Here is a 24,001-nt window from a genome sequence, read left to right on the forward strand (position 1 = left end):
TCATTCCTAACTTATGCTTTGTGCTTAACATGCGGCCAAACTGGTGATGGAGCACCTGGGTGGCCTGGGGAGTTGAAACAAAACAGAATGAGTGAGCTTCGCCCACAGCATCCCCCAACTCTGGGTGTATCTGGGGTGGGGGACGTCTTTGAGCTGGATGTCCAAATATTGTAAAATAGTTAGTGGCAGGGATGAGACTAGAACCTAGGTCTCCTGGTTTACTTAGAATTAATTTTACTTGCTGAGGCCTGGGCTACATTTATGGCTAAAAGAAGCGAGGATTTCACTTATAGACTCACTAAGAGACCAGTCACCTGTTCTCTTCATATACCAATGTATTTTTTAAACCCAAAATAACACACAAGTCAATGAACTTCCACTTTAATTTATTTGTAGGTAACATTTTATTTGAACAATGCTTATTTTCATAAGCGGCTCTTTTCCTTGCTTCCTTGTCGTAAGCCCCACTTGTTTAAACCTCTGCTCTCTGCATCGTCCCCAAACCTGTATTTCAGACTCCCGGTATAGCTTCCAGTCTGTTTCCCTTCTTTTAGTCTCTGCTGTCTGGCAGGGTGCCGTCATAAATTGTCTCCTCGGGGAGGCCTCCATGAATTTTCTGTCTAAGCCAGCCCTCCCTGCGGCTCTGTCCCCAGTCCAGCTGCTGGCAGTGGGCTGGAGCTCCTCGGTCATGGGACAGACGGGCACTCCATCCTCCTGTTCAGGGATGTCTCGTTCCTTTTAGAGTATTTCCTGTTTCTGCACTTGGTGGCCTGGTGCCTGTGTTTTCTAGCAGTCAGATGTCTCCTCCAGTGGAAATACCTTAGAAACTTTCACACTAGACAAAAGAGCCGAGTGCCGATGACAAGGATTTAAATACGTTAGAGTAAGAGATCTCCAATAAACTATCTAGTACAGACGCCAAGAGGGTTCGACTCGCATTGTTTCTGATCCTAGGAATGACCAAAACTTACAATGGGGATTTGAAAACGTTTTACACTAGTTTCTGATTAACTTGTGAGTTCTTTTATTCTAGCATGCCTCACGTACAATGAATGCACTGCCATCATTTACCATAGAAACAAAGATTTTAGAGACCCTCCTAAGAAAATAAAGCCGTCTTCTGATTTGAATATACTCAGCTTCTTTAAAATGTTCCCTTTTCCAGCGAGTCCATGGGGTAAATCCCTCCGTGGGTGCTAACACAACTTGAATACCTCTCCTCGATACCTGCTTATCCCCCTTTCAGTCAGGAAAGCAGAGCTAGCCTGGCCCCAGGCCCCTCCATGCGGCAGCAGAACTAGTGGCCCACAGGGGCATAGGCAGGGCTGAGGTCACCTCAGGGAGCCAATGGCGTCTGAGCACAGGAGGGACTGACTCCACAGTGGACAGTGGAAGCTGAGAATCCCAAATCTAGAAGGGTTCTTCACTTGCATCATGAAGGGATATAGGCTAACTTGGAGGGCAAAAAACCCCAAAACCCATTACACACTTTTAAAATGTATGTATTCTACCTCCGTTTTTACTCCTCTTGGCTTTCTGACCTGATCAGGTCACGAACTGCAGGGAAAGGAGGCGGCAGGCTAACCTGTGTGTGGTTCTTCCCTCATAGCAGTCAAGAACGACACCGAGAGAAAGCTTTGCTACCAGCAGCTCCCAGTAACTCTGAGACTAATCTACACCATTTTCCAGGTATATTTTTTGAATATTTACATTTTGGGTTTGGCAGCATTGCTGTGTCAGATGCTTCAGTGACCGCGTGGTTCTCTGCACAGGAAATGGCGAAGTTTGAAGAGCCAGACATTCTCTTTAACATGCTCAACTGCCTGAAGATCCTCTGTCTGCACGGGCAGTGCTTGTACAGTGCTAGGAAAGATCACCCTCAATTTCTAGCCTACATTCAGGATCACATGTTGATCGCGAGGTATGTCTTCCTTGTTCGTTCATGTGTTAGGCTTTAGCCATGAAAATTACAGGTAGAATAAGACTTACCTATTCATTTGGGTTCTTTTCCTAACCAAAACAGGCTAATCACCTATGGGTACTACTTTCATTTCTTTTATGTAGTTTAATTATTATGTTCATGTGAGTAAGAGTAGTTTTCTTTGCTAGATACCATCTAAACAGAAAAGGCAAAATAAAGATTATTTTATACCTTTCAGCTGTTAGATGGCTTAAGAATGTAGGCTGGCCTGGCTGGCGTAGCTCAGCGGATCGAGCACGGGCTGCGAACCAAAGTGTTGCAGGTTCGATTCCCAGTCAGGGTACATGCCTGGGTTGCAGGCCATGACTCCCAGCAACCGCACACTGATGTTTCTCTCTCTCTTTCTTCCTCCCTTCCTTCTCCAAAAATAAATAAATAAATAAAATCTTTTTAAAAAAAAGAATGTAGGCTGGGACCCACCTGTGAAGGGCCTTGAAGGTAGAGACTGTATTTAGTAATGTTTGGAGATCTACGGAAGATCTTAGAACAAAGACAGGGTCGGAGTTGCACTGTAACAGCACGAGCATGGAGAAAAGCGAGGTCCTTGGGGAGCACCCGCATGGAAATGGCAAAGACACGGTGCAAGGGCACAGGAAGTGTAAACACAGAACACAGAATGTTCCTCTCAAGCGTTTGTTACGAAAGGATGGGAAAAATCATGTACTGGGTTGGCCAAAAAGTTCGTTCTGGTTTTTTTCCGTACAGTGTCCTCTAGTAGCGCTTAGTTGTCTTTAACTTCATTTGAAACAATTTTGTTAGGCTGTGTGGTGACGGCTGTCATATCAGTGTGCATTTTTTAAAAAACCTTACCAAACCGGTGAGTGTTTGTGTAGCCATTTTAATATTGAAGATGGAAGAAAATGCACAACGCTTTTGGCATAGTATGCTTTCTTATTTCAAGAAAGGTAAAAACAGAGCTGAAACACAAAAATAGATTTGTACAGTGTATGGAGAAGGTGCTGTGACCGATCACACATGTCAAAAGCGGTTTGGAAAGTTTTGTGCCGGAGATTTCTCTCTGGACAGTGCTCCACCGTCGGGAGACCAGTTGCAGGTGATAGCGATCAGATCGAGACATTAACTGAGAACAATCAACGTTCTACCAAGCTGACATACTCAAAATATCCAAATCAGTAAAGTTATTGTTGAAAGTGGAAAGTGTGTCTTTTATGTTACGGAAAAAACTAAATGGACTTTTGGGCCAATACTTAGAGGGAGAAGGGAGTGGATGTCAGGGACTTTTAGGAGAAAGATCTCAACATATTTGTGGTCCGTGGGAAGGAACCCCAGGAAAGGGGCTCATAGCCTTCCAGGACCTGTTGCCTTCTAGGACCTGTTGCTGCAGCCAGGTCCTGGAAGGCAAGAGTGTCCATGCAAGAGCAAGGGGTGGGTGGAAAAGAGGAGGGCTGCTCTTCCCTTTGACAGGAGATACCTTCTGAGGAAAAGAGAAAGCAGGTGTTAAGAAGGGTTCATAACAGATGACTGAAACCTTAAGAATAATGGGTCTTGCTGTCTTCTCCTGGGGGTGAGGGGACAGAGATCGGGTTGGGGGCTTCAGGAACATGGACAGAAAGAACGGAACAGCCCACGGGAGGAAAGCCGTTGGGAGTCAACAAGAAATGACCGAAGAACTGCCAGCCGCAGGCCCAGCTGAAGCTAGCTAGTGCCAGTCTGTGGTGGGCCAGGTTAGGAGGACTTTGTGATTCTTTCTCATTGCGGCTCCGGGCATGTAGGGGTGGTTGAGAGGGACGTGGACAACATCTCCAGGGACCCTGTTTCCAGTAAGGCCACATTCTGAGGTCTAGGTGGATATGATTTGTTAGGGAGTGCGGACGGATACTGTGGGGAAGATGAAGGATCTAAAGAAGTTTTCTTACAGTGACATCGGGCTTCTGCAGGTGCGACGGGAGGAGCTGTCAGAAGGGGGGACGTGGATGTGGGTGGGGAAGAGTCACAGTGATCTGAAAGGATCGGTGTAACCGGCCCGGCAAGCAGCACGTCCAGGCAAAAGCAGTGAAGGATCAGGGTGGGGGTGAGGCAGGAGCGCTGTCCATTCCAGGAGAGCGGGAGGACGGAGTGGGCTGGCTCTGCTTGTTCAAGCCACCTCTGTCGCACAGGTACTTGGGACAAACGGATCACCGGTGTCTTGGGCTCTCTGCCGCAGGCTTTGGGCTCCACAGCCCAGGTTTTTCCCTCAAAAGCCATGGCGGACAAAGAAGGGATCTGGAGAAAGGGCACTCTTCTGCTTTTCTTTTTTTTTTTTTTAATTTTACTTATTTATTTTTAGAGAGGGAAGGGAGGGGGATAGAAAGAGAGAGAGAAACATCAATGTGCGGTTGCTGGGGGTCATGGCCTGCAACCCAGGCATGTGCCCTGACTGGGAATCGAACCTGCGATACTTTGGTTCACAGCCCGCACTCAATCCACCGAGCTACGCCAGCCAGGGCTACTCTTCTGCTTTTCAAATGAAGCTGCTTTAGCGGACTGAGGAAGCTGTGTGAGATTGGCCAAGTCTGGGGATTTTTGTCATCGAGACGGGGTTCTAGCAGTGCTGTATATGGTTTGCCTCCTTTTACTAAATTGGAAGTTCCGTGAAGGCAGGGATTGTGTCTTTTTTTCCTGTGCAGGCTCTGTAGGGCCTGTTGTCTGGAAGCACCATTGCCCTTGGCCTCACAGTGGTGACGGCCGTGGCAGGTCTTTGAACGCCTGCTGTGTGTCCAGCACTGTGCACTTAATACACCCGGCATCGGGAGGGAGTGGGAGTTCGGACAAGCTTTGTTTACGCTTGGTCACGCAGCTAATGAATGACAGGGTTGGTGGGTAGATCCCCATGTGTCTGATTTCCACCGCTCAGATGAAGCAGACGTTTGAAAATGACCCCTCTTCCTTCTGTAGGTCTAGTACATTTTCTGAGACGCCAGCAGCTTTAGGGACTCGCGCCTCCACGAATTCTCTGTAAAATGGTGACAACGTGTCACTCCTCCCGTCTTTTAGTGGTGCCTTACGAGTTTTCTAAAGTCGCAAAGAGTTTTGCTTCTGGGTTAACTCTGGAGCCAAAGAGAAAACAAATTAAAGGAACAAAAAATAAACAAATGGCATACTTTAAATAATCGAATCAAAAAATTTGAAGCCAATAATATATTATTACCAAAAATATATCTTGAAAATTACTCTGGTAGAAATGGATAGACGCTTAGCTAAACTTGCTAAGGGACGTTTTTGCTCAGCAGTGGTCTGTCTGGTGTTAGGGCATGGCTGGTGCTCACAGGGTGTTACGAGGGATTCTCTCTCTCTCCCTCTCTCCTCTTTCTTACCCCTCTCCCTTTTCTTCCTCCCTCCCCATCCCTCAGTCCCATTCCATCTGCACTGGCTTCTTCTCAGCAGGATGTCCCTGTGAGAAGAAGACAGATCTTCTCTGTCCAAGAGCCCATATCAATAGCTGGAAAAAGGACTCCGCCATTGCCTTGCTTATGCCATATGCCCGCCCCTAGACTCGTCACTCTGTTCGTGGAACTGAAGTACTTCGATCAGCCTGGGTTTTGTGTTCACTCGTGTGACAGGAAAAGAAGGGAGGGGTGCAGGTTGATTGACAGCCCTGCCAGTTGAAGAGGCTGTTCTTAATAGAAAAAGAGTTCTTTCTTGCTAGGATGATAGGAGGGAAAAGCTGCTGGGCAGGCAAAACCAGCAAAACTCCCCAGATGTTGTGTGTAAGAAAAAACCCTTAAAATCACTATCACTTCATTATCTTAACATAACTAATATCAATTTTGTATATTATTTAACAGCTATTGTTTACTTATATACCTGAATTTAAAATATAAAGCTAAAAATTTTTATGGTAAGACATGCAGTGTTAAGTGGTAACTGTTTTTCTATGTTGTTGCACAAAAGTAATTACTTTTAAAAAACGTTAACGGAACAGAGCGCAGGAAAAGTTTATCAGAGGACGATAGTCTTGTGGATGAATGTTATTTCACTAGAACCATTCCCACCAGCTACTTGCTAACTGCACTTCTTATGAATTGAGGTCATGGTGGTTTCTTTCTAGGAAAGCCCCCTAACTGCCCTTCCCCTTTGTTTCTCCTTGACTTCCAGCCTGTGGAGAGTCATCAAGTCGGAGTTCTCCCAGCTGTCCTCGCTGGCGGTCCCCCTCCTCCTCCACGCGTTGTCTCTTCCTCATGGTGCTGACATTTTCTGGACAATCATAAACGGCAACTTCAACAGCAAAGACTGGAAGATGAGGTTTGAAGCAGGTACCTGGGTAGCAGCTTGACGGTCCTCTTTGTGTCACATTGTCAACCACGGGTCCAGTCAGGAGACCTCACTGGATCTCCTTCTGTTCCCTCCCTTCCTGTTAAAGGGCATCGTCCCGCTGCTGCTGTTCTTTGTGCTTAGCTGAGCTTCCTCGGTAACGGAACTTGGCAGATTGGTCCTTCGGTAGGGGGGCCCTGTCTCATTTGCCTAGGATAGTCCCTGTTAATGCCTGTCGCCCAGGTGTATTTACTGCCCGCACCCTTGTTGACTTGCACATGGGTCCTGGTGCGAATGACCAGTCACGTAGTCAATCTAATAGGCTGCCTGCATTAGAATAACTGGGAATGTTTGTTGCAAACACTGCTATTGGGCCCCACCCTAGACCTGCTGATTGAAGACCTCCGAAGGTGAGGCCAGGAATCGACATTTTAAACATGTTCTCCAGGTAACTCAGTGGAGTTCGAGAAGCTCTGCTGCTGTGCCCTTGCCTTTGGAGCACCAGGGGCCAAGCCTGGGGCAGGGATGGGTGCAGGACCCTAGTGCTTAGGACGGCAGCTGCTCAGGGGAACATGGGAAGGAGAGACGCGCCCTCTTAGCCTCACACCAGCTGGCTGCATGCTGCCAGCGCGAGACTGCCCTTCTCTGGGGCAGCACGGAGGGCTGGCGTACCGCACTGTGCTTTATCGGGCTGGTTGTCAATGTATTCTAGTGTCTCAAAAATTTAGGGCAAAGAAATGGAAGTTCCATCAGGTGAGTTAATGATTATACTTCAGAGTTCAGTTTCTTAATCTCTGGCCTTCTTCACGCTCGTGAATTCCAGGGGCTGGTGTGTTTATAGGATCATCTGTAATGTAAGAAGTTACATCAGAATAAAATTTCCTAACGAAAACAACACGGGAATGGCAACATTTTATAGGCATTAAATACAAATAAAGCAGGTAAATAATTAACTATGCTCTTTCATTCCGGTGGAAGGATTAGGTTGTTGCCAGATCAATCCTCTGAATCTCAGTTCTGATTACATTGCTTCTCTATTCAAAACAGTCGAATGGGTTTTTGGTGTCTGGAGAATCAAGTCCACACTCCTCACACAGACACTGCGAGCCGCCCTCCATCTGACCGTGCGTGTCCGTAGCCTCATTTCCCGCCCGCCTCCTTCAGGCGCCAGCGCCCCGGCCCCATCGCTTCCTGCATCCTCTCGTCCTCACCTTGACCATTCCCTGCTGCTCTCCCTCCGAAATCCTCCTCCCTTCTGAGTCCCATTCAGATGCCGCCCCCGTCTGCGCCGCCTCTGAATGCCCCCACCGAGTTCCACTTTCTCAGTTCCTTTGGTGCAAAGTCAGTTCTTCGTCCCCCCCACATTTTATTTAGACCCCGGCAGCAGCATGTACAGCTTTTTGTAGTACATTTTGGTTATGGTTGCACCCATCTTATCTCTTTCGGTTAACTTGACTTTGAAGTCGGGACCTGTGAACGAGTCACATGTTAGTCGGCTCGGGCTGCCATGACACAAGACCACGGATGGGGCTTAAAGAACAGGAACATGTTCCTCCCAGGTCTGGAGGCCGGGAGTCCAAGGTCAAGGTGCAGGCAGTTTGGTTCCTCGCCAAGGGCTCTCTTCCTGGATCACAGATGGTCACCTTCTCTCTGCATCCTCACATGGCAGAGAGAGAGAGAGAGGGAAAGAGAGAGAGAGAGAGAGAGAGAGAGAGAGAGGGAGAGCGAGCTCTGGTCTCCCCTCCATTTTTTATAAATACGTAAATCCCATCACGGGGCCCCACACTCATGGCCTCATCTAAACCTAATAACCTCTCAAGGTCCCGACTCCAAATGCTGTCACATTGGGGGCTAGGGCTTCAACATGTACACTGCGGCGGTTGGGGGGAGCACAAACATTCAGTCCCGAACAGTTCAGTTTTGCATGTCCCTACAAGTACCTAGGATGGTTTCTTAGTTATAGATATATATTTAAAACAAATGAATCAGTGGATTTATTGAACCAATACTACATCTGTGGGAGCAACAGAGACTAAAAGAGCATACCCCTGCTCTCAGCAGCTCCCCGTGTAACTGATGAGGCCAAATGCGAGCGTGTGCGAGGGTAAGGAACTAGAGCGGTGTGCATGGAAGTCGAGATCCCCAAAGAAGACACGTCATACGGCGACGCTCACAGGCCGTGTCTAAATGGACGGAACTTTTGCAGGAGGTCGTGGGATGGCAAGGCCCCTCTAGGAACTCAGGGCGGGCTTCACAGAACATGCAGAATTTTAGCAGCAGATTCTTTTAAGGATGGTAGCGTGTCCATTAGTAGAAGAGAATAGAAAGAATGTTCTAGGCTGCAGAAACAGCTTAAGCAAAGCAGTGACATGTCTTTATTTGGATGAAACTACATTGCTCCGCTACCTGCTATAACTTCTTATCAAGCTATTTTTAAGAGTGGCGGCTGGGATCACGTAGCATAGATTTGCAGAGGGATTAGAAATTAATCAGGGAAGGGTGCATCTGTTTCCTGGAAGACATGTGCTCCATAGTCCTGGGAAGACCGGTTGTCATTTCCCATCATGTCTTACAAAGGGTGGAGTCGGGGGTCCGGAATCTGGAGCCCAGGCTGGCGGGTACCTCGCACCTCCCCGCGAGGTCCGAGGAACCTCCGTGGAACGGACAAAGCCATGAGTACCAAAGCATTTTGAATAGTTTGAAATACAACCGGAAGTTACACACAGGGAAAGACCATTAAAAAAAAAGAGACAACCCAGAGCTAAATCCAGGCTGCCTGGCAGAAAAATACTGCACTAAGGAGAAACAGTCTCTGTTGCACAGATAAAAGGGAAGAAGCTGGAGGAGGTGGCATTAGAACCTCCTTTGGTGTTTAAAATCGGTGGATGGGGGGCCCGGGGTTACCCTTCTCTCCGTGGGCTCGGTGCTCAGACTGTCTAAGCAAAGGTCCTTCTGTTTTTGTCCTGTGCCTTTCACATTGCAGTGGAAAAAGTGGCTGTGATTTGCAGATTTCTGGATATTCACTCCGTGACCAAGAACCACCTGCTGAAGTACTCCCTGGCACACGCCTTCTGCTGCTTCCTGACGGCGGTGGAGGACGTGAACCCAGCCGTGGCTACCAGGGCCGGCCTCCTGCTTGACACCATAAAGAGGCCGGCGTTGCAGGTGACGTCCCTCGGCGTGTGCTGTCTGCTCTGCTGACTCGCTGAGTTAATTTGCCACGTGCACACCTCTAATACTGATGGTGGTGATGATGGTGATGATGATGATAGCACTGGAGATTTCTTAATTGGGGGAAACACCCCAGAAGCATATCTCATGAACCGACCTCTTGTTTTTATTTGTTGGTACTTTCTTTTCAGCCTTTGTGCACGTGCTGAATCACTTCTGACGGGTGCCGTTATCGCATAATTGTTTTTGGTGGTAGGTTGTTAAATTAGGCTCGTTTATTTTACATTCTTTAGCTGGCTTCTGGGTGAAAAGCCCTTTGGTTAGAGGCTACATACTAAGAGAGATGAGATGAGTTATAATATAAATCAAAGCAAACCTCGGGAAGGTCAATATGCCACCAAAAATGAAATGCTACGAATTAAAGCCAAAGGGACGTGAAGTATGAGACCTGGAGAGGGTTGTATACTTACTTACCTTCTGGCACCTGAATTTTATAGTTGAAGAAACCAAGTCTCAGCGAGATAATGTCACTTAGCAAAGGAGACAGAGTAAATCCATGGGAGAACCAAGACCGGAACCTCCGAAGTCCTGATCTTCAGGTTTCCACACTACCACCTGACTTATTATTATATCATTACTATTAAAACTCATAATAATGGCAAGAGCTAACATTTACCAAATAGGTGGTGTGTTTCCCGGGCAGCGGGTCTCATTGAATCCCCATGTTAACCCTTTGTGTGTTTCCATTTTACAGACAGAAAAGCTGAGGGTTAGAAAGGTGAAGAAATTCCAGAGGCACGCAGCTAGTAAGGGGCGGAGCAAACTCAGGTCACATGCTCCTAAATGTGCGCGCCCACACTGCCTCCCAGTCAGTTTAAGGACTCTTCCTGTAAAAAAAGACTACGAAGTAAAGGCAGAGGGTGCGGGCTCTGAAGAAATTTAGGGTGATGCTGCCCGTGGACACACCCCCTCCCCTGTAAAAACTCCCAGCTATGTTCTGGGTGGTCCTTCTGCGTTGATTTTAATAAGACAAGGTGGTGGTACATCTTGCCCCGGCTCTGGACCCGGGACCCAGGAGGCATGCATTAGATGAGAGTTGAATGGATTAATAAGATGGTTGAATAAATTACAGTTTTTAAATTTTATTGAGTAAAAAAAGGGAATGGTAGACTCATATATTGGAGAAATAGATGCTCTATCCATTCCGTCTCTGGTTTTTAAAGATTCTGTGTTTCACTCACATTCTAAGAAGATGATTCTATTTTCTTCTAGAATCACTGAAAGAATTCTAAAGTCTAAATTTCTTTTAGAGATTTTAATTCTATCACTGCTAGGCTGTTTGGCTAAGATCAAGTGTAGAAATTTTAATTCTCAATTTTAGAATTTAGCACTGAAAGGGAATTTAGAAACCATCTCATGTATGCTAAAACATAGCTTTGAATGTAAGCTTCTGTGATGGAAACTCCAGACATTACGAAATGAACCATTGCTTTGAAGGTGTTTGGATAAAAAACTAGTAACATATATTTAGTTCAATCTTCTGAGTCAAAATTCAAGGGATATTCTGCAATTAGAAGAAGCTGCTCTTTTGTATTTTCCTGCCAACATTTGCAATAAAACAAAGATTTCAGTTGGACCATTCTACACTATAAATACAAATTGAGGAGTTCACCTTGTTTCCCTGACTTTGCTTCGTGTACTTGCTTTGAGGCAACTCCGAGGTTTGCATCTGACGTCTCCCCTCTTTCCCCCTCGCCTGCAGGGTCTGTGCCTCTGTCTCGACTTCCAGTTTGACACTGTGGTGAAAGATCGGCCCACGATACTGAGCAAGCTTTTGCTCCTGCATTTCCTTAAGCAAGACATTCCTGCTTTGAGCTGGGAGTTCTTTGTCAATAGATTTGAGACGCTTTCTTTGGAAGCTCAGCTGCATTTGGATTGCAATAAAGAATTTCCTTTTCCTACAAGTAAGCAAAACTAAGAACTTACTTTCAAGGGTGGCGGTTCCCAGGCCCGTGCTTGACGTGGGCAGAGGGTGCTCTGCATGCGGTTTCGGTCCTGATCACGGAGCACGCCTTGACTTCCGGCGCTCCGTGTAGGGAATGTTTGTTGAGTATCCACTGCAGTCACCTGCAGGTTAGCTATGTGGGGGCATTGCGAAATCACGATTCTTCTCGTTTCTTTGAGGAATTTCTTGTGAGAACCATCTGTGACTCACACGTGTGCCCCTTAACTATTATTCAGGCATCGTGTTTGTAATGTTTGTGAGCAAGCTTGTGAGATACATTCGCACCTTGCGAATCCACTCTGGCTTGCTTGCTTATTCCTCAGTTACCGACGGCCCTAAGTCAATGGGGGGGAAGCTTCGGTCACCAGTTATCCAGCGACAACAAAATGAGATCATTTCATCATATTTAGACGATAGCCATGATGGGCAGTAGTCCTGATGTTTTTTAATATAAAATTTCCCAAGAGAGGAAGGTGAATGAGTTACGTGTCCACGAAAGACGGTTTTTAATCCTGAAAATGGACGCAGGCGGGTGGTTGCAAGCCAGCGGCCTGACGTGCCAGTTCGGGAGCATAACCCCCGGTTCCTCCCGCGCAGCCATCACCGCCGTGCGGACCAACGTGGCCAACCTCAGCGACGCGGCGCTGTGGAAGATCAAGCGGGCGCGCTTCGCCAGGAACCGGCAGAAGAGCGTGCGCTCCCTGCGGGACAGCGTGAAAGGGCCCGCCGAGTCCAAGAGGGCGCTCTCCCTCCCCGAGACCCTAACCTCCAAAATTCGTTGAGTATCTTTTTTCGTCCTTCCTTTAAGCCTGTTTAATGTCTTCCTGAGGCTGACTCGTCCTGTCGAATGTTCACAGAGTAGCGCGTTTATTTAGCAAACAGCTCGGCAATCAGATTCCCCAGTTTGGCCTTCGGATTCCCCAGGGGGTCACCCCAGGGGTGTTAGTGCCCTGGGTGGCTTTTTCTAGTTTTGGGGTGAAGCAAAGCCTGGGTCCAGCGGTAGATGGTTTTCAAATGTGTAAGGAAGCAAAATCCATTGATGCCTGGCGTGAAAGTAGAGCATTTGCTCCCGAGTCCGCAAATGTGCAGGTTTGCTCCAGCCGGGTAACCTAAGACTTCCTTCCAGTTTGTAACCTAAGAGCTTTCTGGAAGAGACTTTGACAATTGTCACTTGATGCACAATAGAAGCAGCCAAACCAGCTCCCAGACTAACTGATAGGAATGTTGGCTTTTGAAAAAGATAAATCAGAATGAGAAGTTGAATTCTGCCCAACTTCACCAGGTAAAACTAAAACAGTCTTCATTGCCAACTTAGTAAAAAGACCATATATACTTGATTTTTAAAGGGTTTTCTTTGTATTTCACTTTTAAAGAGAAAAAAATTTTCCTGACATTACCAAATCACTGGATGAACTCTCATGATTAACAATGGCTCATGAATGAGACATAATTAAGAACTCATAACTAAATCACCATATTAGTGAATGGATATAAATATATTATTAACTTATATAATTTATTAGGTGAATTTATTTAATTTTTAACTGCTATAAAGTTAATAAAATAGCACAATAAAACATATTTCTTGTGCCCTGGCTGGGGTGGCTCAGGGGATTGAGTGAACCAAAAGGTCGCTGGTTCGATTCCCAGTCAGGGCACATGTCTGGGTTGCAGCCTGGGCCCCAGTTGGGAGCATGCGAGAGGCAGCCGATGGATGTTTCTCCCACATGTTGTTGTTTCTCTCCCTCACTTTCTCCCTCCCTTCCTCTCTCTAAAAATAAATAAATGAAATCTTTAAAAAAGCATATTTCTTGTCCTGTCAGAAGCTGAGAAGTTTGCTTTTTCATTGGCATTCATTAGAAGACAGCCTTATGTAACACAACCATTTTTTAATCATAAACATGATTTGATTTAATTTATTGCATTTTCTGTATTTTTCAACGAGCCAAGGAAATGTGGTATGTTGAACTCTGAAAGAATCAATACAAGCCCTCTAAGCAATCAATAATGCAGTTTGTTTCAGAGGGCAAAGGTAACCACAGGTGCCCGTTTAACAATGTCCTGGAGTAACGTGAAGCCCCACTGAAACCGAATCAGGTCCTAGAAACCGACACCTAGACCCAATACATTCCAGCTTCTAGAAGGGTTTCCCAGCTCTTTTAGTACCTGACCGATCAGTTTGGGATATAAGGTGTATTTCTTGTTATTTCTTGTTAATTGATTCACGTGGCAATTTCGAAGCTTAAGAACTAAAGTAACACAGAAGGGTGTTCTTGAGATTCAGCTGAAACCCCCAACCTTTTGTGATGTAAACATCTTTTATGTGAAGTTAATTACGGATAGGAAAGCTAAACTTGCCCCCGCTTATCCCATGCAGTTAGCACTGAGTATATTTTCTAGGCTCAAGTTGTTTTTAATGCTTATTTCAATAGAGTTGTTGTTGATTGATTTTTAAGCCATGAGGCTGACCAGGCATGAGCAGTCTGCTCCAGCTCTCGGTGGGACACCCGAACAGACACCAGGTGGGTACCTCTGACCCGAAGGGCTGCGTGCCACCGTCTGGCCCAGGCGGACCCGGCACAGACCAGAGGGACGTGTCTAGGATTCGCAGGCTCCAAGGGTCTTTCCCCAGACCCTCACGCATTTGAGCCCCTCAGATAGCAATCCTTGGTTCCACTGTTGGCAGATGACTTCGATCCTGTTAACTTTCGGTCCAGTAAGAAGCTTCACGTCACCCGAGTGTGTGCTTTTCCCTGGAGAACCAGAATGACTAGCACCAGACCTAGCGCTTATATTTGTATGTGTGTTTACACATAGAAATATGATGTTCATACACATCTGCGCTAGGGGAAACACACATGTCATTTGCATTTCCAAAGGTTATGCATTCAAACCACCATCATTCACCATCCCCTTAGCCATTCCGAATTCTTTGCAGCTCTACACGCATCCCTGTCTCTCAGAGAAGGAGGGTTTCACGTTCAGCTTGGTATGGCGTACCTGTCATTTGATGTTCCCTGATAGGTTCCTTTTTATCCTGACGTATCCCAAGGGTGGAAGGGACTCGGGCAAGACTATTACAGACCCTATCCTTTCTTTTTGTCTTAAGACTCAGTCGAAAAGCTAGTCTGCAGTGTTATTACTTATTATGGCAATCCAGCCTCTCACATCTCTGGGAAAATGTGAGCGTGTGTTTCTTGCAAGTTAAGAAAGGCCTTCAGGGATCTGGTTGTCCCATCAAAAGTGACCAGATAGAAAGGCGGCAAATAATAGCATTGTTCATATTACGTGTATAAAGATAATTTACATGACACCACCAGAAACAAAACTTGCTTAGACTTGGAAACTTATAAATTGCTTATAAGACAATTTCAAGCCAGTTTCCTATTTTTGTGTTATTATTTATTGGACACTGAATGTTTTAACTTGGAAGCAAAGACGTGTCCGGGTACTCAGAAGACTGCAGGCTGGTTTAAAATAGTCACTGAATGGAAACTCAAGAACTTGCTACTTGAATATACTGCTGTTCACGCAGGTCATGAGCTCCCCTGTGAAGACCTCCTACTGACTAGGCCAGAAATAAAGCAGACGCCCTTTCAGTGTTGCTTAAGGCCAAACTTCTGGGCACTAGATTTACAGTTCATGGCTCTGATCTTAGCATGCGCAGCTAATTTTGCGGTGGAAATACACTTGTATAGAAGGTATACTGTGCACGGCTAGTGACGAGCTGCATTCCTCTGAGACACCCGAGAGTCAAACAAAAGGCCTTGTGCACATACATAAAATTCATAGAATGTCACAGTGGAAACATTAGACGGATGTTCATATTCTCATTTTAGAGAAGAGGAAACTGAAGTTCCCAGAAAGGAGCGAGAGTCCCGGGTTGTTTGGTAACACGCAGATCTGGGTCTCGGGCCCAGACGCCTGCGTCTCTCTTGCAAGGCGCGTGTGCTCGGTGCTCGCAGGGGCGCCACACCTTTATCTAATCCCACTTGATGAGATACACACTGTCGCCTGCTAGTCTGAAATTGGCACAACGATGATTAGCTATGAAGTGTACTTTCCCTAACGCTGTGAGAACCAGGAATTCTTTGTCTTGGGTGATTCAGAACATCTGTTGAATATTAACTGACTATAATGCAGCAGTCGCGGGTTTTATAATGGCATAATACTGAATAAACCATATCCACTCCCTGTGATCACAGGAAGCTCCATTATATCTTGTTCCTCATCTCCTGAAATGAATCATTAAGGAGTAGTAGGTAAATAATAATACATTATGCATAGTATTTATCTATAGTGTTTTTACGCAAATCATCCAAGTTCGATTTTACAGCAACTGTGGGTAAATGTAAAGTATTACTTTTTTCCATTTTACATATGGACAGGAGCAGTGAGGTCCTGGGGAATTAAGAAATTCTTCTTGGATGATTTGCTGAAGATCCCACGTGACTAACTAGGTAAAGGTAGAACTGATACTTGAGTGCAGGAGACTTGATTTGCCTTTTCCCACTACAGCGGCCCCTTGATGAATTGGCTTTAGAGTATTCCTACCCTTGGGGACATGGCATCATTATGGAGCTGAGCTGGGCATTAAGGCCTGCCACAGTGTGCATCCAGGTCGCCTATGGGCATCCAGACCAGAGGACCTTTCCAGTTGGAACCCAGAGATTGGTCTAGGCAGGGGTGTCCAGCCTTTTGGCACCTCTGCACCACACTGGAAGAAGAAGACTTGTCTTGGGCCACACATTAAATATATTGTGACACATAATGTTTTAAGTAAATTTATGATTTTGTGTTGGGCTGAATTCACAGCCACCCATGGGTCACAGGTTAGACACCCCAGATCTAGAGCTATCCCAGTCCCTAAAGGGACGTGGGTGCTCTCCTCCAGCCTATAGAGAAACCCTATGGTCTCTCGGTCTGAATTTGGACAATATCAAAGAGAGAAGGTGCCCTGTGCCAGGTGCTCAATGCTAGGTGGCACTGGTGAGACTCGTTCTGACCTTTCCTGCCTCCCTCTTGGTGTCCTAGCCTAGAGACTTCCAGATTGCTCCTCTTTGCTCTCTCTCTTTCTTCCTAGAAAAGTGGTTTACAATTCATCTTTTCACTAACTTCAAAATGCCTATTGATTGTCATGATCCAGTAAGTCAAACAGTACAGTTTTTAAAAATTTTTTGTAGGAATGCTCTAATTTGAAATGATAGTTTTGGGAAATGACAGTGTCTATCGAAGCACCTGCTGTACTAGCAAATATGAAGAATGCAAAGATTCATTAAAAACTTTTATACTCCCAAGTTGTTTCTAGTCAAGTAAGAGAGACCAAGTATGCACATAAGAACTCTCGCCCAGAGTGCAAGTTAGTACTACAGGGCGGTTCCATTGAATGCAATGGGGGGAGAGCCGTGAAGCAGGAAGCAAGGTGTGAGACGTCGCGCCTGGACTGGTGGACGGGATGTGAACTCACCGTGATAGGGCCTGGGGCAGGAAGAGGCAAAGGCAGGGGCGGGGAGCCTGAGGATATGGAGTTAGTCGCCGGCCCGGCTTTAAGGCCCTGCTGTGGCCGTGTGCACGCGCAACAGCGCTGCTGTGGGTGAAGCTTTAAGCTGAGCTCACGAGCTAGGGGGACCAACGAGGCAGCGAAGCTAGAACTACAGAAACGATGCAGCCTCATTTACAGGGCTCGGTCGTGGCTTCTCTCGGGCAAATGCAGAGCGAGCTCGCGGAAGGGGTCCTTTCTTCCTCTGCTCAATTGTCCCTTGTTGGTTGGGTGCGGGGTCAGCGAGTTGACTGAAACAGAGGAGTTGTTTCCTGTTTCCCTAGCAACTTCCTTCCTGTTTCGGGGCTTCATCAGTTTTTCTCCTGTAGAGAAGACAAGATCTGAAATACTTCCTTGAATTCAGTGTGTCAGACACGGCTCCAGTTTCCGTGAAGGGTATAAAAACAGATGAAACATAGCACTTGCCTTCAAGGAGCCTTGGTTCTTCCAGGGGGAATTAGGCAAACTGGTGAATAAAAGTTCCGTCTTGGGTAGTAGTTCTTGGTCACGTGGAAGTTAGAAGCACTGAAGGAAACTTCCCTTCCTCCTTCCCTTCCTCCCTCCCATCTTCCCTCCTCCTTTGTCTTTGGAGATTTACGGAGTGTAGGGATGCGAGGAGGGTGGGCACATGTAATAAGAAAGGCTCCTGGGGACCAGATCCATAGAGTTAAGTTGGGGGCGGGGATGGAGGACCACTCCCCAAGGCGAGGAGAGCACCGCAGGCAAAGACCTGAAGGCGGGAAAATGCTGGCGACATCCTGAGGCCCTGGAGCAGCCCAGCTCCTGAGGATGCTGAGCATTCGGGGTGGACGGATAGGAGATAAGTCTGGGAAAGCAGACCCTGATCCTGCCTGGTTTCAGATCATCTGAGTAAATAAAATCGCATGATACCTTGGAGGGTCAATCGGTGGTTGCCACTCGGTGGGCAGATTGCGCTGGGCCCGGCCCACGTCAAAGGCATGGCAGGAATAGCTCGCTCCCCATTACGGTGCTAGAGATACTTACCTTTCTCTTTACAGAAATGATAAAACCAAACCTCTCAAGACGTCACATCTCCATAGTTAAAACAGATACTCAGGAATTTCAGAGAATAGAGCTCAACAGTGTTTTAATTGCCACACCTTAGAGAAAATATTATAGGTGTTTAGTTTTAAAATGGAAATTTTGCATCCTTTATGGATAATGAAATAGTGTTTTTATCAATAAAGAATATTCCAACTTCTCTCAGCTCATTTTTCGTATGTGTTTGATTAAGGTAACATTTCTTAGTGAAGAGTGGACCAGTCGCAAGCCTCTACTATTGTAAAAAAAAGACCATATACAAACCACAGACTTGCAAAAGCCCACGGCTGGAGCGGTAATTATTGGAAAGAAAAAGAACCCACCCCCCCTTTTGCAATAGGTCCCATTAACTAGTCCTTTTTCAGTCCATTTAATGGTTTGCTAAAGCACACTCTTTCTCGGTTGGGCAGAGAAAGCAAAGGGGAAGCAGCAAACTTAACGCGAAAGCACTGAAGGCCAGCAAAGAATTTAATGTGGGGACAGGGCGTTTGTGAAATGATAGTCATTAAGAAAATGTGATTTGGTGGGGAAAAGCTAAGGTTACAGACTCTTCAAATGAATGTTTTCTTACAAGGAGAAGAAGAATTTGGACACATCTAAAGGGGGAAAGTCTGGTGGTTTGTTTTCTAGACCTGAACTGGGATAGAGTGAAACAGGTTATCCTAGTCAGGCTTAGCCAGGAGCCCCCTTTCCTCCGCGTTGAGGTCCCCAGTTCCCCAGGGCTGAAAACCAGAGGTGCCCCTCCTTCTCCCACCCTCCTTGATTCCACTTTGGACTTTGGGACTTTGGAGTCGGGCCACTCTGGACTTGGAGGTGACTTGGCAGAACGCGGTGACACCACACTGTCCGAGACCTCGCCCCCAGAGGTCAGACGAACTGAGGAACGAAGCTGTGTTGGAACGGCCGTCCCTTGTCGCTACGGTAGCAGCGACTCCCGCAGGGAACCTGGAGTTCCACACTGGCCACAGTCCCGGCCCAGGCCTGCCCAAAGCAGTAACTTGTCTTCTTCTGCTTGGAAAGTCAGAGTCTGGAGAAAGAAATTAAAATGAAATATTTCAAGGTCGAAAGGTAGTTTTCTACACCGTTTCTGTTTTGTTTTGTGAGGATCTACATAGGTATGGCTTTGGTTTGATCTTCTATTTGAAACATTTACTTTTATGATAACATACAGCAGCGCTTGACATTATTGGGTTCTTGGTGAAATAGGGTGATTTTTTTTTTATGATGGCTGATGCAGGGCTGATAAATAATGATAATATTAACAATTAATTGATTAACCGCTCTTCCCGTGAAACACCATCATAAACAAACTGTTAGGTTTTATTCGAATACTTTTTGGCAAACACTTCTCGGAAGTGTATTGCACATACTTTTCCCATCCGGAACAGACTCTCTGAGGAGGAAGAGGTTCAAGTGCTGGGGTCCCTGTGACTCGGTCAGGGCACCCCCCCCCCCAGCTGTCCGCTGCTCTCTGCCTCACTTGATTTTGCTGCCTCTTCACACGTCGCACACCTTCCCTGCTCAGTGCGTCCCTTTTGAACAGAGCGACGTTGTCCTGGTCATCTGGGGAAAACTAGACAACCTAGCTCGCCACCTTACGCGTTGCTCTAGCTGAGTCAGCTCTGAGCCCGACACTGCCTTCAGGCCACTGCTCCCGAGAAGAGCGCTCGGGCTCCAGGCAGCTGACGTCCGCCGTCTCCAGAAACAATTCCTCTCTTGCCTCTCTTGGCCGCGTGCTGGAAGATCGGGATTTTGTCGAATCGGTTGACAAGTCGGTGGCTATAAATGACCACCTAGCGCTTTGTTGTATCCCTTATACCATCCTTAAATAAATGTGATCAAGCTTTGGTTTGCAATAGCTTGTGACCCAGGCTTGTCATCATTTAGCCGAACTTCTCCCTGCAGGATGAGAGGCGAGGATGCTGATGCGCTTACCTTAACCCACCAGGCAAAGACGGTCTTCAGTTTAGAGATTCTGATGCGGCTTGTCAAAGGAAGGACAGGAATAAGCCCCCAGACGGCAATAAAGCATAGCAACTCTCACTCTTCCTTCCCCCGGAGTCCTAAACCGAACCGGATCAGAAGAGGCAGAAACACGAGAGAGGCAGGGTGTAATTTCGGACTCTGAAAAGCAGCAGAGAGAGTCAGTGTCAGGGAGCTGCCCGGATATAATTGTCTGTTCGGTTAAGAATAAGTGAAGGGCTAAGATATGTTTTTCTTTCCATGTGAACTTTCAGCTCACCTTCATGTGGCATTTTTTTTTCTTTTTTTAAAAGTTCATGCTTCTTTCTTTCTGTCTGTGGTCTCCCCTCCCTGGATGTTTCTCATTGCATTCAGCAGGGCTTATAATTTGCTGTTTATAATTTTGACTATGTCATTGGAAGACTGCACAGTGCTGATATCTCAGGATTTGAAACAGAAAACTTATTTTTCACCAGCCGATTTGTGAACATAACTGAATCGAGATAAGAATTTGAACAGAACAACCCAGTGGGTGTTTTTGTGCTCAGTGGATTTTAGAATTTCTTTTTGTGGTTATTCTCACATGTTTGTTTTACAAAGCTGGAAGGAAAACTTCCCTTTATCGCTGAGGATAAAACTTTGCCAAGTTCTTTAAAAGCACTAAATGCAAAGTTTCTTTAGGCGTTTATCTTGCTGGTCGAAGATAAACTAGCTGTGTAGTGCTCCCCATTTTTATTTCTATTTCCTTATTACTCCCCATTCCTTGGTTGTTGATGGATTCAATAACTTCCTTGGACTGATGCTTTGCTTAGTAGGCCAGATTGTGCCCTTAAGTTTTTCTAGAAAAGAACCTTTACATATTTAGTGGCAGAAGAATGGCGATTTATCAGGAGGGGAGGTTTTAGTGTCGCTTTGCTTCTGGAGGGACCACCCGCCCACTGATGGCCTTCCTTGTACCGACAGGGCAACAGTCCCCCGAGAACGACAGCACCATCAAGGACCTGCTCCCAGAGGATGCGGGAATCGACCACCAGACGGTCCACCAGCTGATCACAGTGCTCATGAAGTTCATGGCCAAGGATGAGAGCAGTGCCGAGTCAGACATCAGCAGTGCGAAGGCCTTCAACACGGTCAAGCGGCACCTGTACGTCTTACTTGGCTATGACCAGCAGGAAGGTTGCTTCATGATTGCGCCTCAAAAAATGCGCCTGTCAACTTGCTTTAATGCGTTTATTGCAGGAATTGCCCAAGTAAGTGTGATAACAGCTTCCGGAAGTCCTACCATTAGGCTTTCAGTGAAAGCGAGTAATTGAATTCTATGTAGCCAACACTGGTTGAGTGGAAAGGTTTGTACACATTCCTTTATTTCAGGCAGGGGCACGTGAAGGGGACACAAAGATGAGCAAAACTCAGCAACCTGATGCCATAAAGGGAGTCTGGGGTTTATTTAGGGGGGTAAAACATACATAACATAAAATTGACCATTTTAGCCATTTTTAAGTGTGTAATTCAGGGGTATTAAGTACACACACATTGCTGTGATTGTCACCTCCATCCATCCCAGAACTTTTCCCCATCCTAAACCAAAAGTCTGCCCATTGAACAATAAACGGGGTGGGACTTTTGTTTGTGGGTGTTTTTTTTTTCTTTTCCTTTTGAAATTCTTCCTGAATGTACCAGGGTGACATTGGTTAATAAAATTATATAGGTTTAAGGTGTCCAGTTCTATAGCACAGCATCTGATTATTGGACTGTGTGTTCACCACTGGCAGCTGTATCTCCCCCCATCACCATCTGTCCCCCTTCTGCTCTCTTCTCCCTCCCCCACCCCCGAGTTCCCTCTGCTCATCACCACACTGCTTTTGTTGTTTTTAATCCTGTGCCTTTTCGGCTTCAAGGAAAGGGTTGAATTCATCATACAACTGACTCCGTGTTACGTTATCATGACTGGCCATTCCATGTTTGTCTGCTACTTCTAACTGCTGCATCATATGCCAGCTGTACATGTACCAGCATCACCTACCCCCCCCCCCACCACCGGCCCAGGGATGCGCACTCCTATTGCTCCCAGCTCCTCGCCGACCCAGTCAGCTCAGCAGTGGGCATCCTTGTCCGTGCACCTCATCCACGAATCTGGGAATTCCTCTGAGATACGGATCCAAGACCAGCATTAAGGGATTACAGGGTATTTTGTGTGCCTGCTTTGACCAGTGCTACAAATCTGACTCCCCAGAATGGCCGCACAGTCTGCAAAGGGTGTAGGACTTGGGGCTGGAGAGACATGGATATTCATTTCAGCTCTGCCACTGTTACTAACTGCTGTGGCCTCGGGCATCCTCTGTCTGCTCATTGGTAACAGGCTTTTTCCCAAAGATTAGAGACAACACATCGCCAGGCTCCCGGCTGAGTGCCTGTCTCATGGTAGGAACCCAGTGATGGTAGCTGTTATCAATGAGCGCAAACAGATTGTGCAATAATGAAAACAGACAAGCAAAGTGGGGGCGATATGTGTGTAGTTGTCTCTCGCTGATGCCAGTGAGTTGATGGAGCGCCACGAGCACTCAGCTGTCGGAGACGAAGAGAACAATCCGTTTCAGACTCCCTCCCCTCCCTGCCCTCCCCTCCCTTCCCTCCCCTCCCCTCCCCTCCCTGCCCTCTCCTCCCCTTCCTCCTTCCTTCTGTCCTCACATTTCCCTTCCTAAATCCATGTTATGTGTATTCATTTTAGAAATATAACCAGTAAGTTAAAATACAAATCTCCAAAAAACCCTTGACAAAGCACTGACATTTTGGTGTGTACCACTGGCTCCACATTTACACACCCCCACACACCATATACATACATGCATGCACGAATATGTGCATGAATATGTGCGTGCATATGTGCATATTCATGCACGTATGTATGTATAGGCATGGCCATTTTTAACATGATCGTGTTATACATATTGACCTACACATGTCTAATTTTTTAAACTGAAAAATTTCTTACTCAGTTCCTATTATGTAAATAAGTTTGTTTCACATCCTATTTAATGGCTTCATACTAGTCTGTTGTGATAAAAACAGTCTTTTATTAACTGGTCCCATATTGTTGGACATGTAGGTGGTTTTCAATGTAGGGTGGCTGTAATGCCGAACATCTTTATGCATGCATCCTGGCACGCTTGTCTTGATGATTTCCTTAGGAATATTTAGCTGCCATGTCGGAGGCTGTGTGCTTTTTCTTACTTCTGAATGCGGTGCTAAATCACTCTCCCGAAAGGTTGTGTTGAGTAATGCAGTGGTGTCTGGGAATGCCCACTTCTCCCAGTGATTTTCAGTACTAGGTGTTTTGTTTGATTCTACATTTTACTCTAGTTACTAGTTTACTAGATCATTTTAATAGATAATTCAATAGGTAAGTTAAATAATTAGATAATTAAGTAGATTAAAACTTTTACTATATGAATTTTTCAAACATTTCTTGTGAGGTTGGACTTTCCCCCTTTATGTCTGCTGGCCATTACTATTTCATATTTTGTGAGATGCCTGTTAAATGTTTTGCCTTTGTTTCCATGGTTCAAATTTTTTTCTTTTGGCTTGTAAGTATTCTTGATAGTTTTCCTTCAGTTATTAATTTCTTTCCTCTTTCAGGTTATGGACTATAACATTAACTTGGGAAAACACCTTCTCCCCTTGGTGGTTCAGGTGCTCAAATACTGCTCTTGTCCTCAACTGCGGCATTATTTCCAACAGCCACCTCGTTGTTCCCTCTGGTCCCTAAAGCCGCACATCCGGCAGATGTGGTTGAAGGCCTTGCTCGTCATCCTTTACAAGGTGAGCTGCCGTAGTCCCCCCCGAGAGACCTGTGCTGAGAGTTTTGTAGGACAATAATTTGACCTCCAGAGGAGTTGTCATGCGCAGTCAGTGCTGAGAAGCAGAGAACTATGGGAGTGAAAACAGAAATGGAGGCCCTCCCAGGGGATTGCCTTGAAAAGGTTCAGAACAAAAACAGGTGAACTGTAGGACATTGATCAACAACTTCTAT

At 46.1% G+C, this 24,001-nt stretch overlaps 1 protein-coding gene across 1 annotated transcript in view; it reads left to right on the forward strand.

Annotated features, from left to right (window-relative positions):
• Positions 1-24,001, forward strand: part of UNC79 (unc-79 homolog, NALCN channel complex subunit) — a 205,465-nt gene that overhangs the window by 115,555 nt on the left and 65,909 nt on the right. The window contains exons 21-29 of the mRNA XM_045823781.1: positions 1,610-1,689; positions 1,773-1,921; positions 6,077-6,234; positions 9,216-9,397; positions 11,166-11,367; positions 12,006-12,185; positions 13,865-13,930; positions 20,935-21,221; positions 23,608-23,790. Of these exons, the coding sequence (XP_045679737.1) occupies positions 1,610-1,689; positions 1,773-1,921; positions 6,077-6,234; positions 9,216-9,397; positions 11,166-11,367; positions 12,006-12,185; positions 13,865-13,930; positions 20,935-21,221; positions 23,608-23,790 (1,487 nt within the window). The remainder of the gene's footprint in view (positions 1-1,609; positions 1,690-1,772; positions 1,922-6,076; positions 6,235-9,215; positions 9,398-11,165; positions 11,368-12,005; positions 12,186-13,864; positions 13,931-20,934; positions 21,222-23,607; positions 23,791-24,001) is intronic.

The sequence above is a fragment of the Phyllostomus hastatus genome, unplaced genomic scaffold (genome assembly GCF_019186645.2).
Source record: "Phyllostomus hastatus isolate PE091 unplaced genomic scaffold, TTU_PhHast_1.1 phas_scaffold_501, whole genome shotgun sequence".
Lineage (NCBI taxonomy): Eukaryota > Metazoa > Chordata > Mammalia > Chiroptera > Phyllostomidae > Phyllostomus > Phyllostomus hastatus.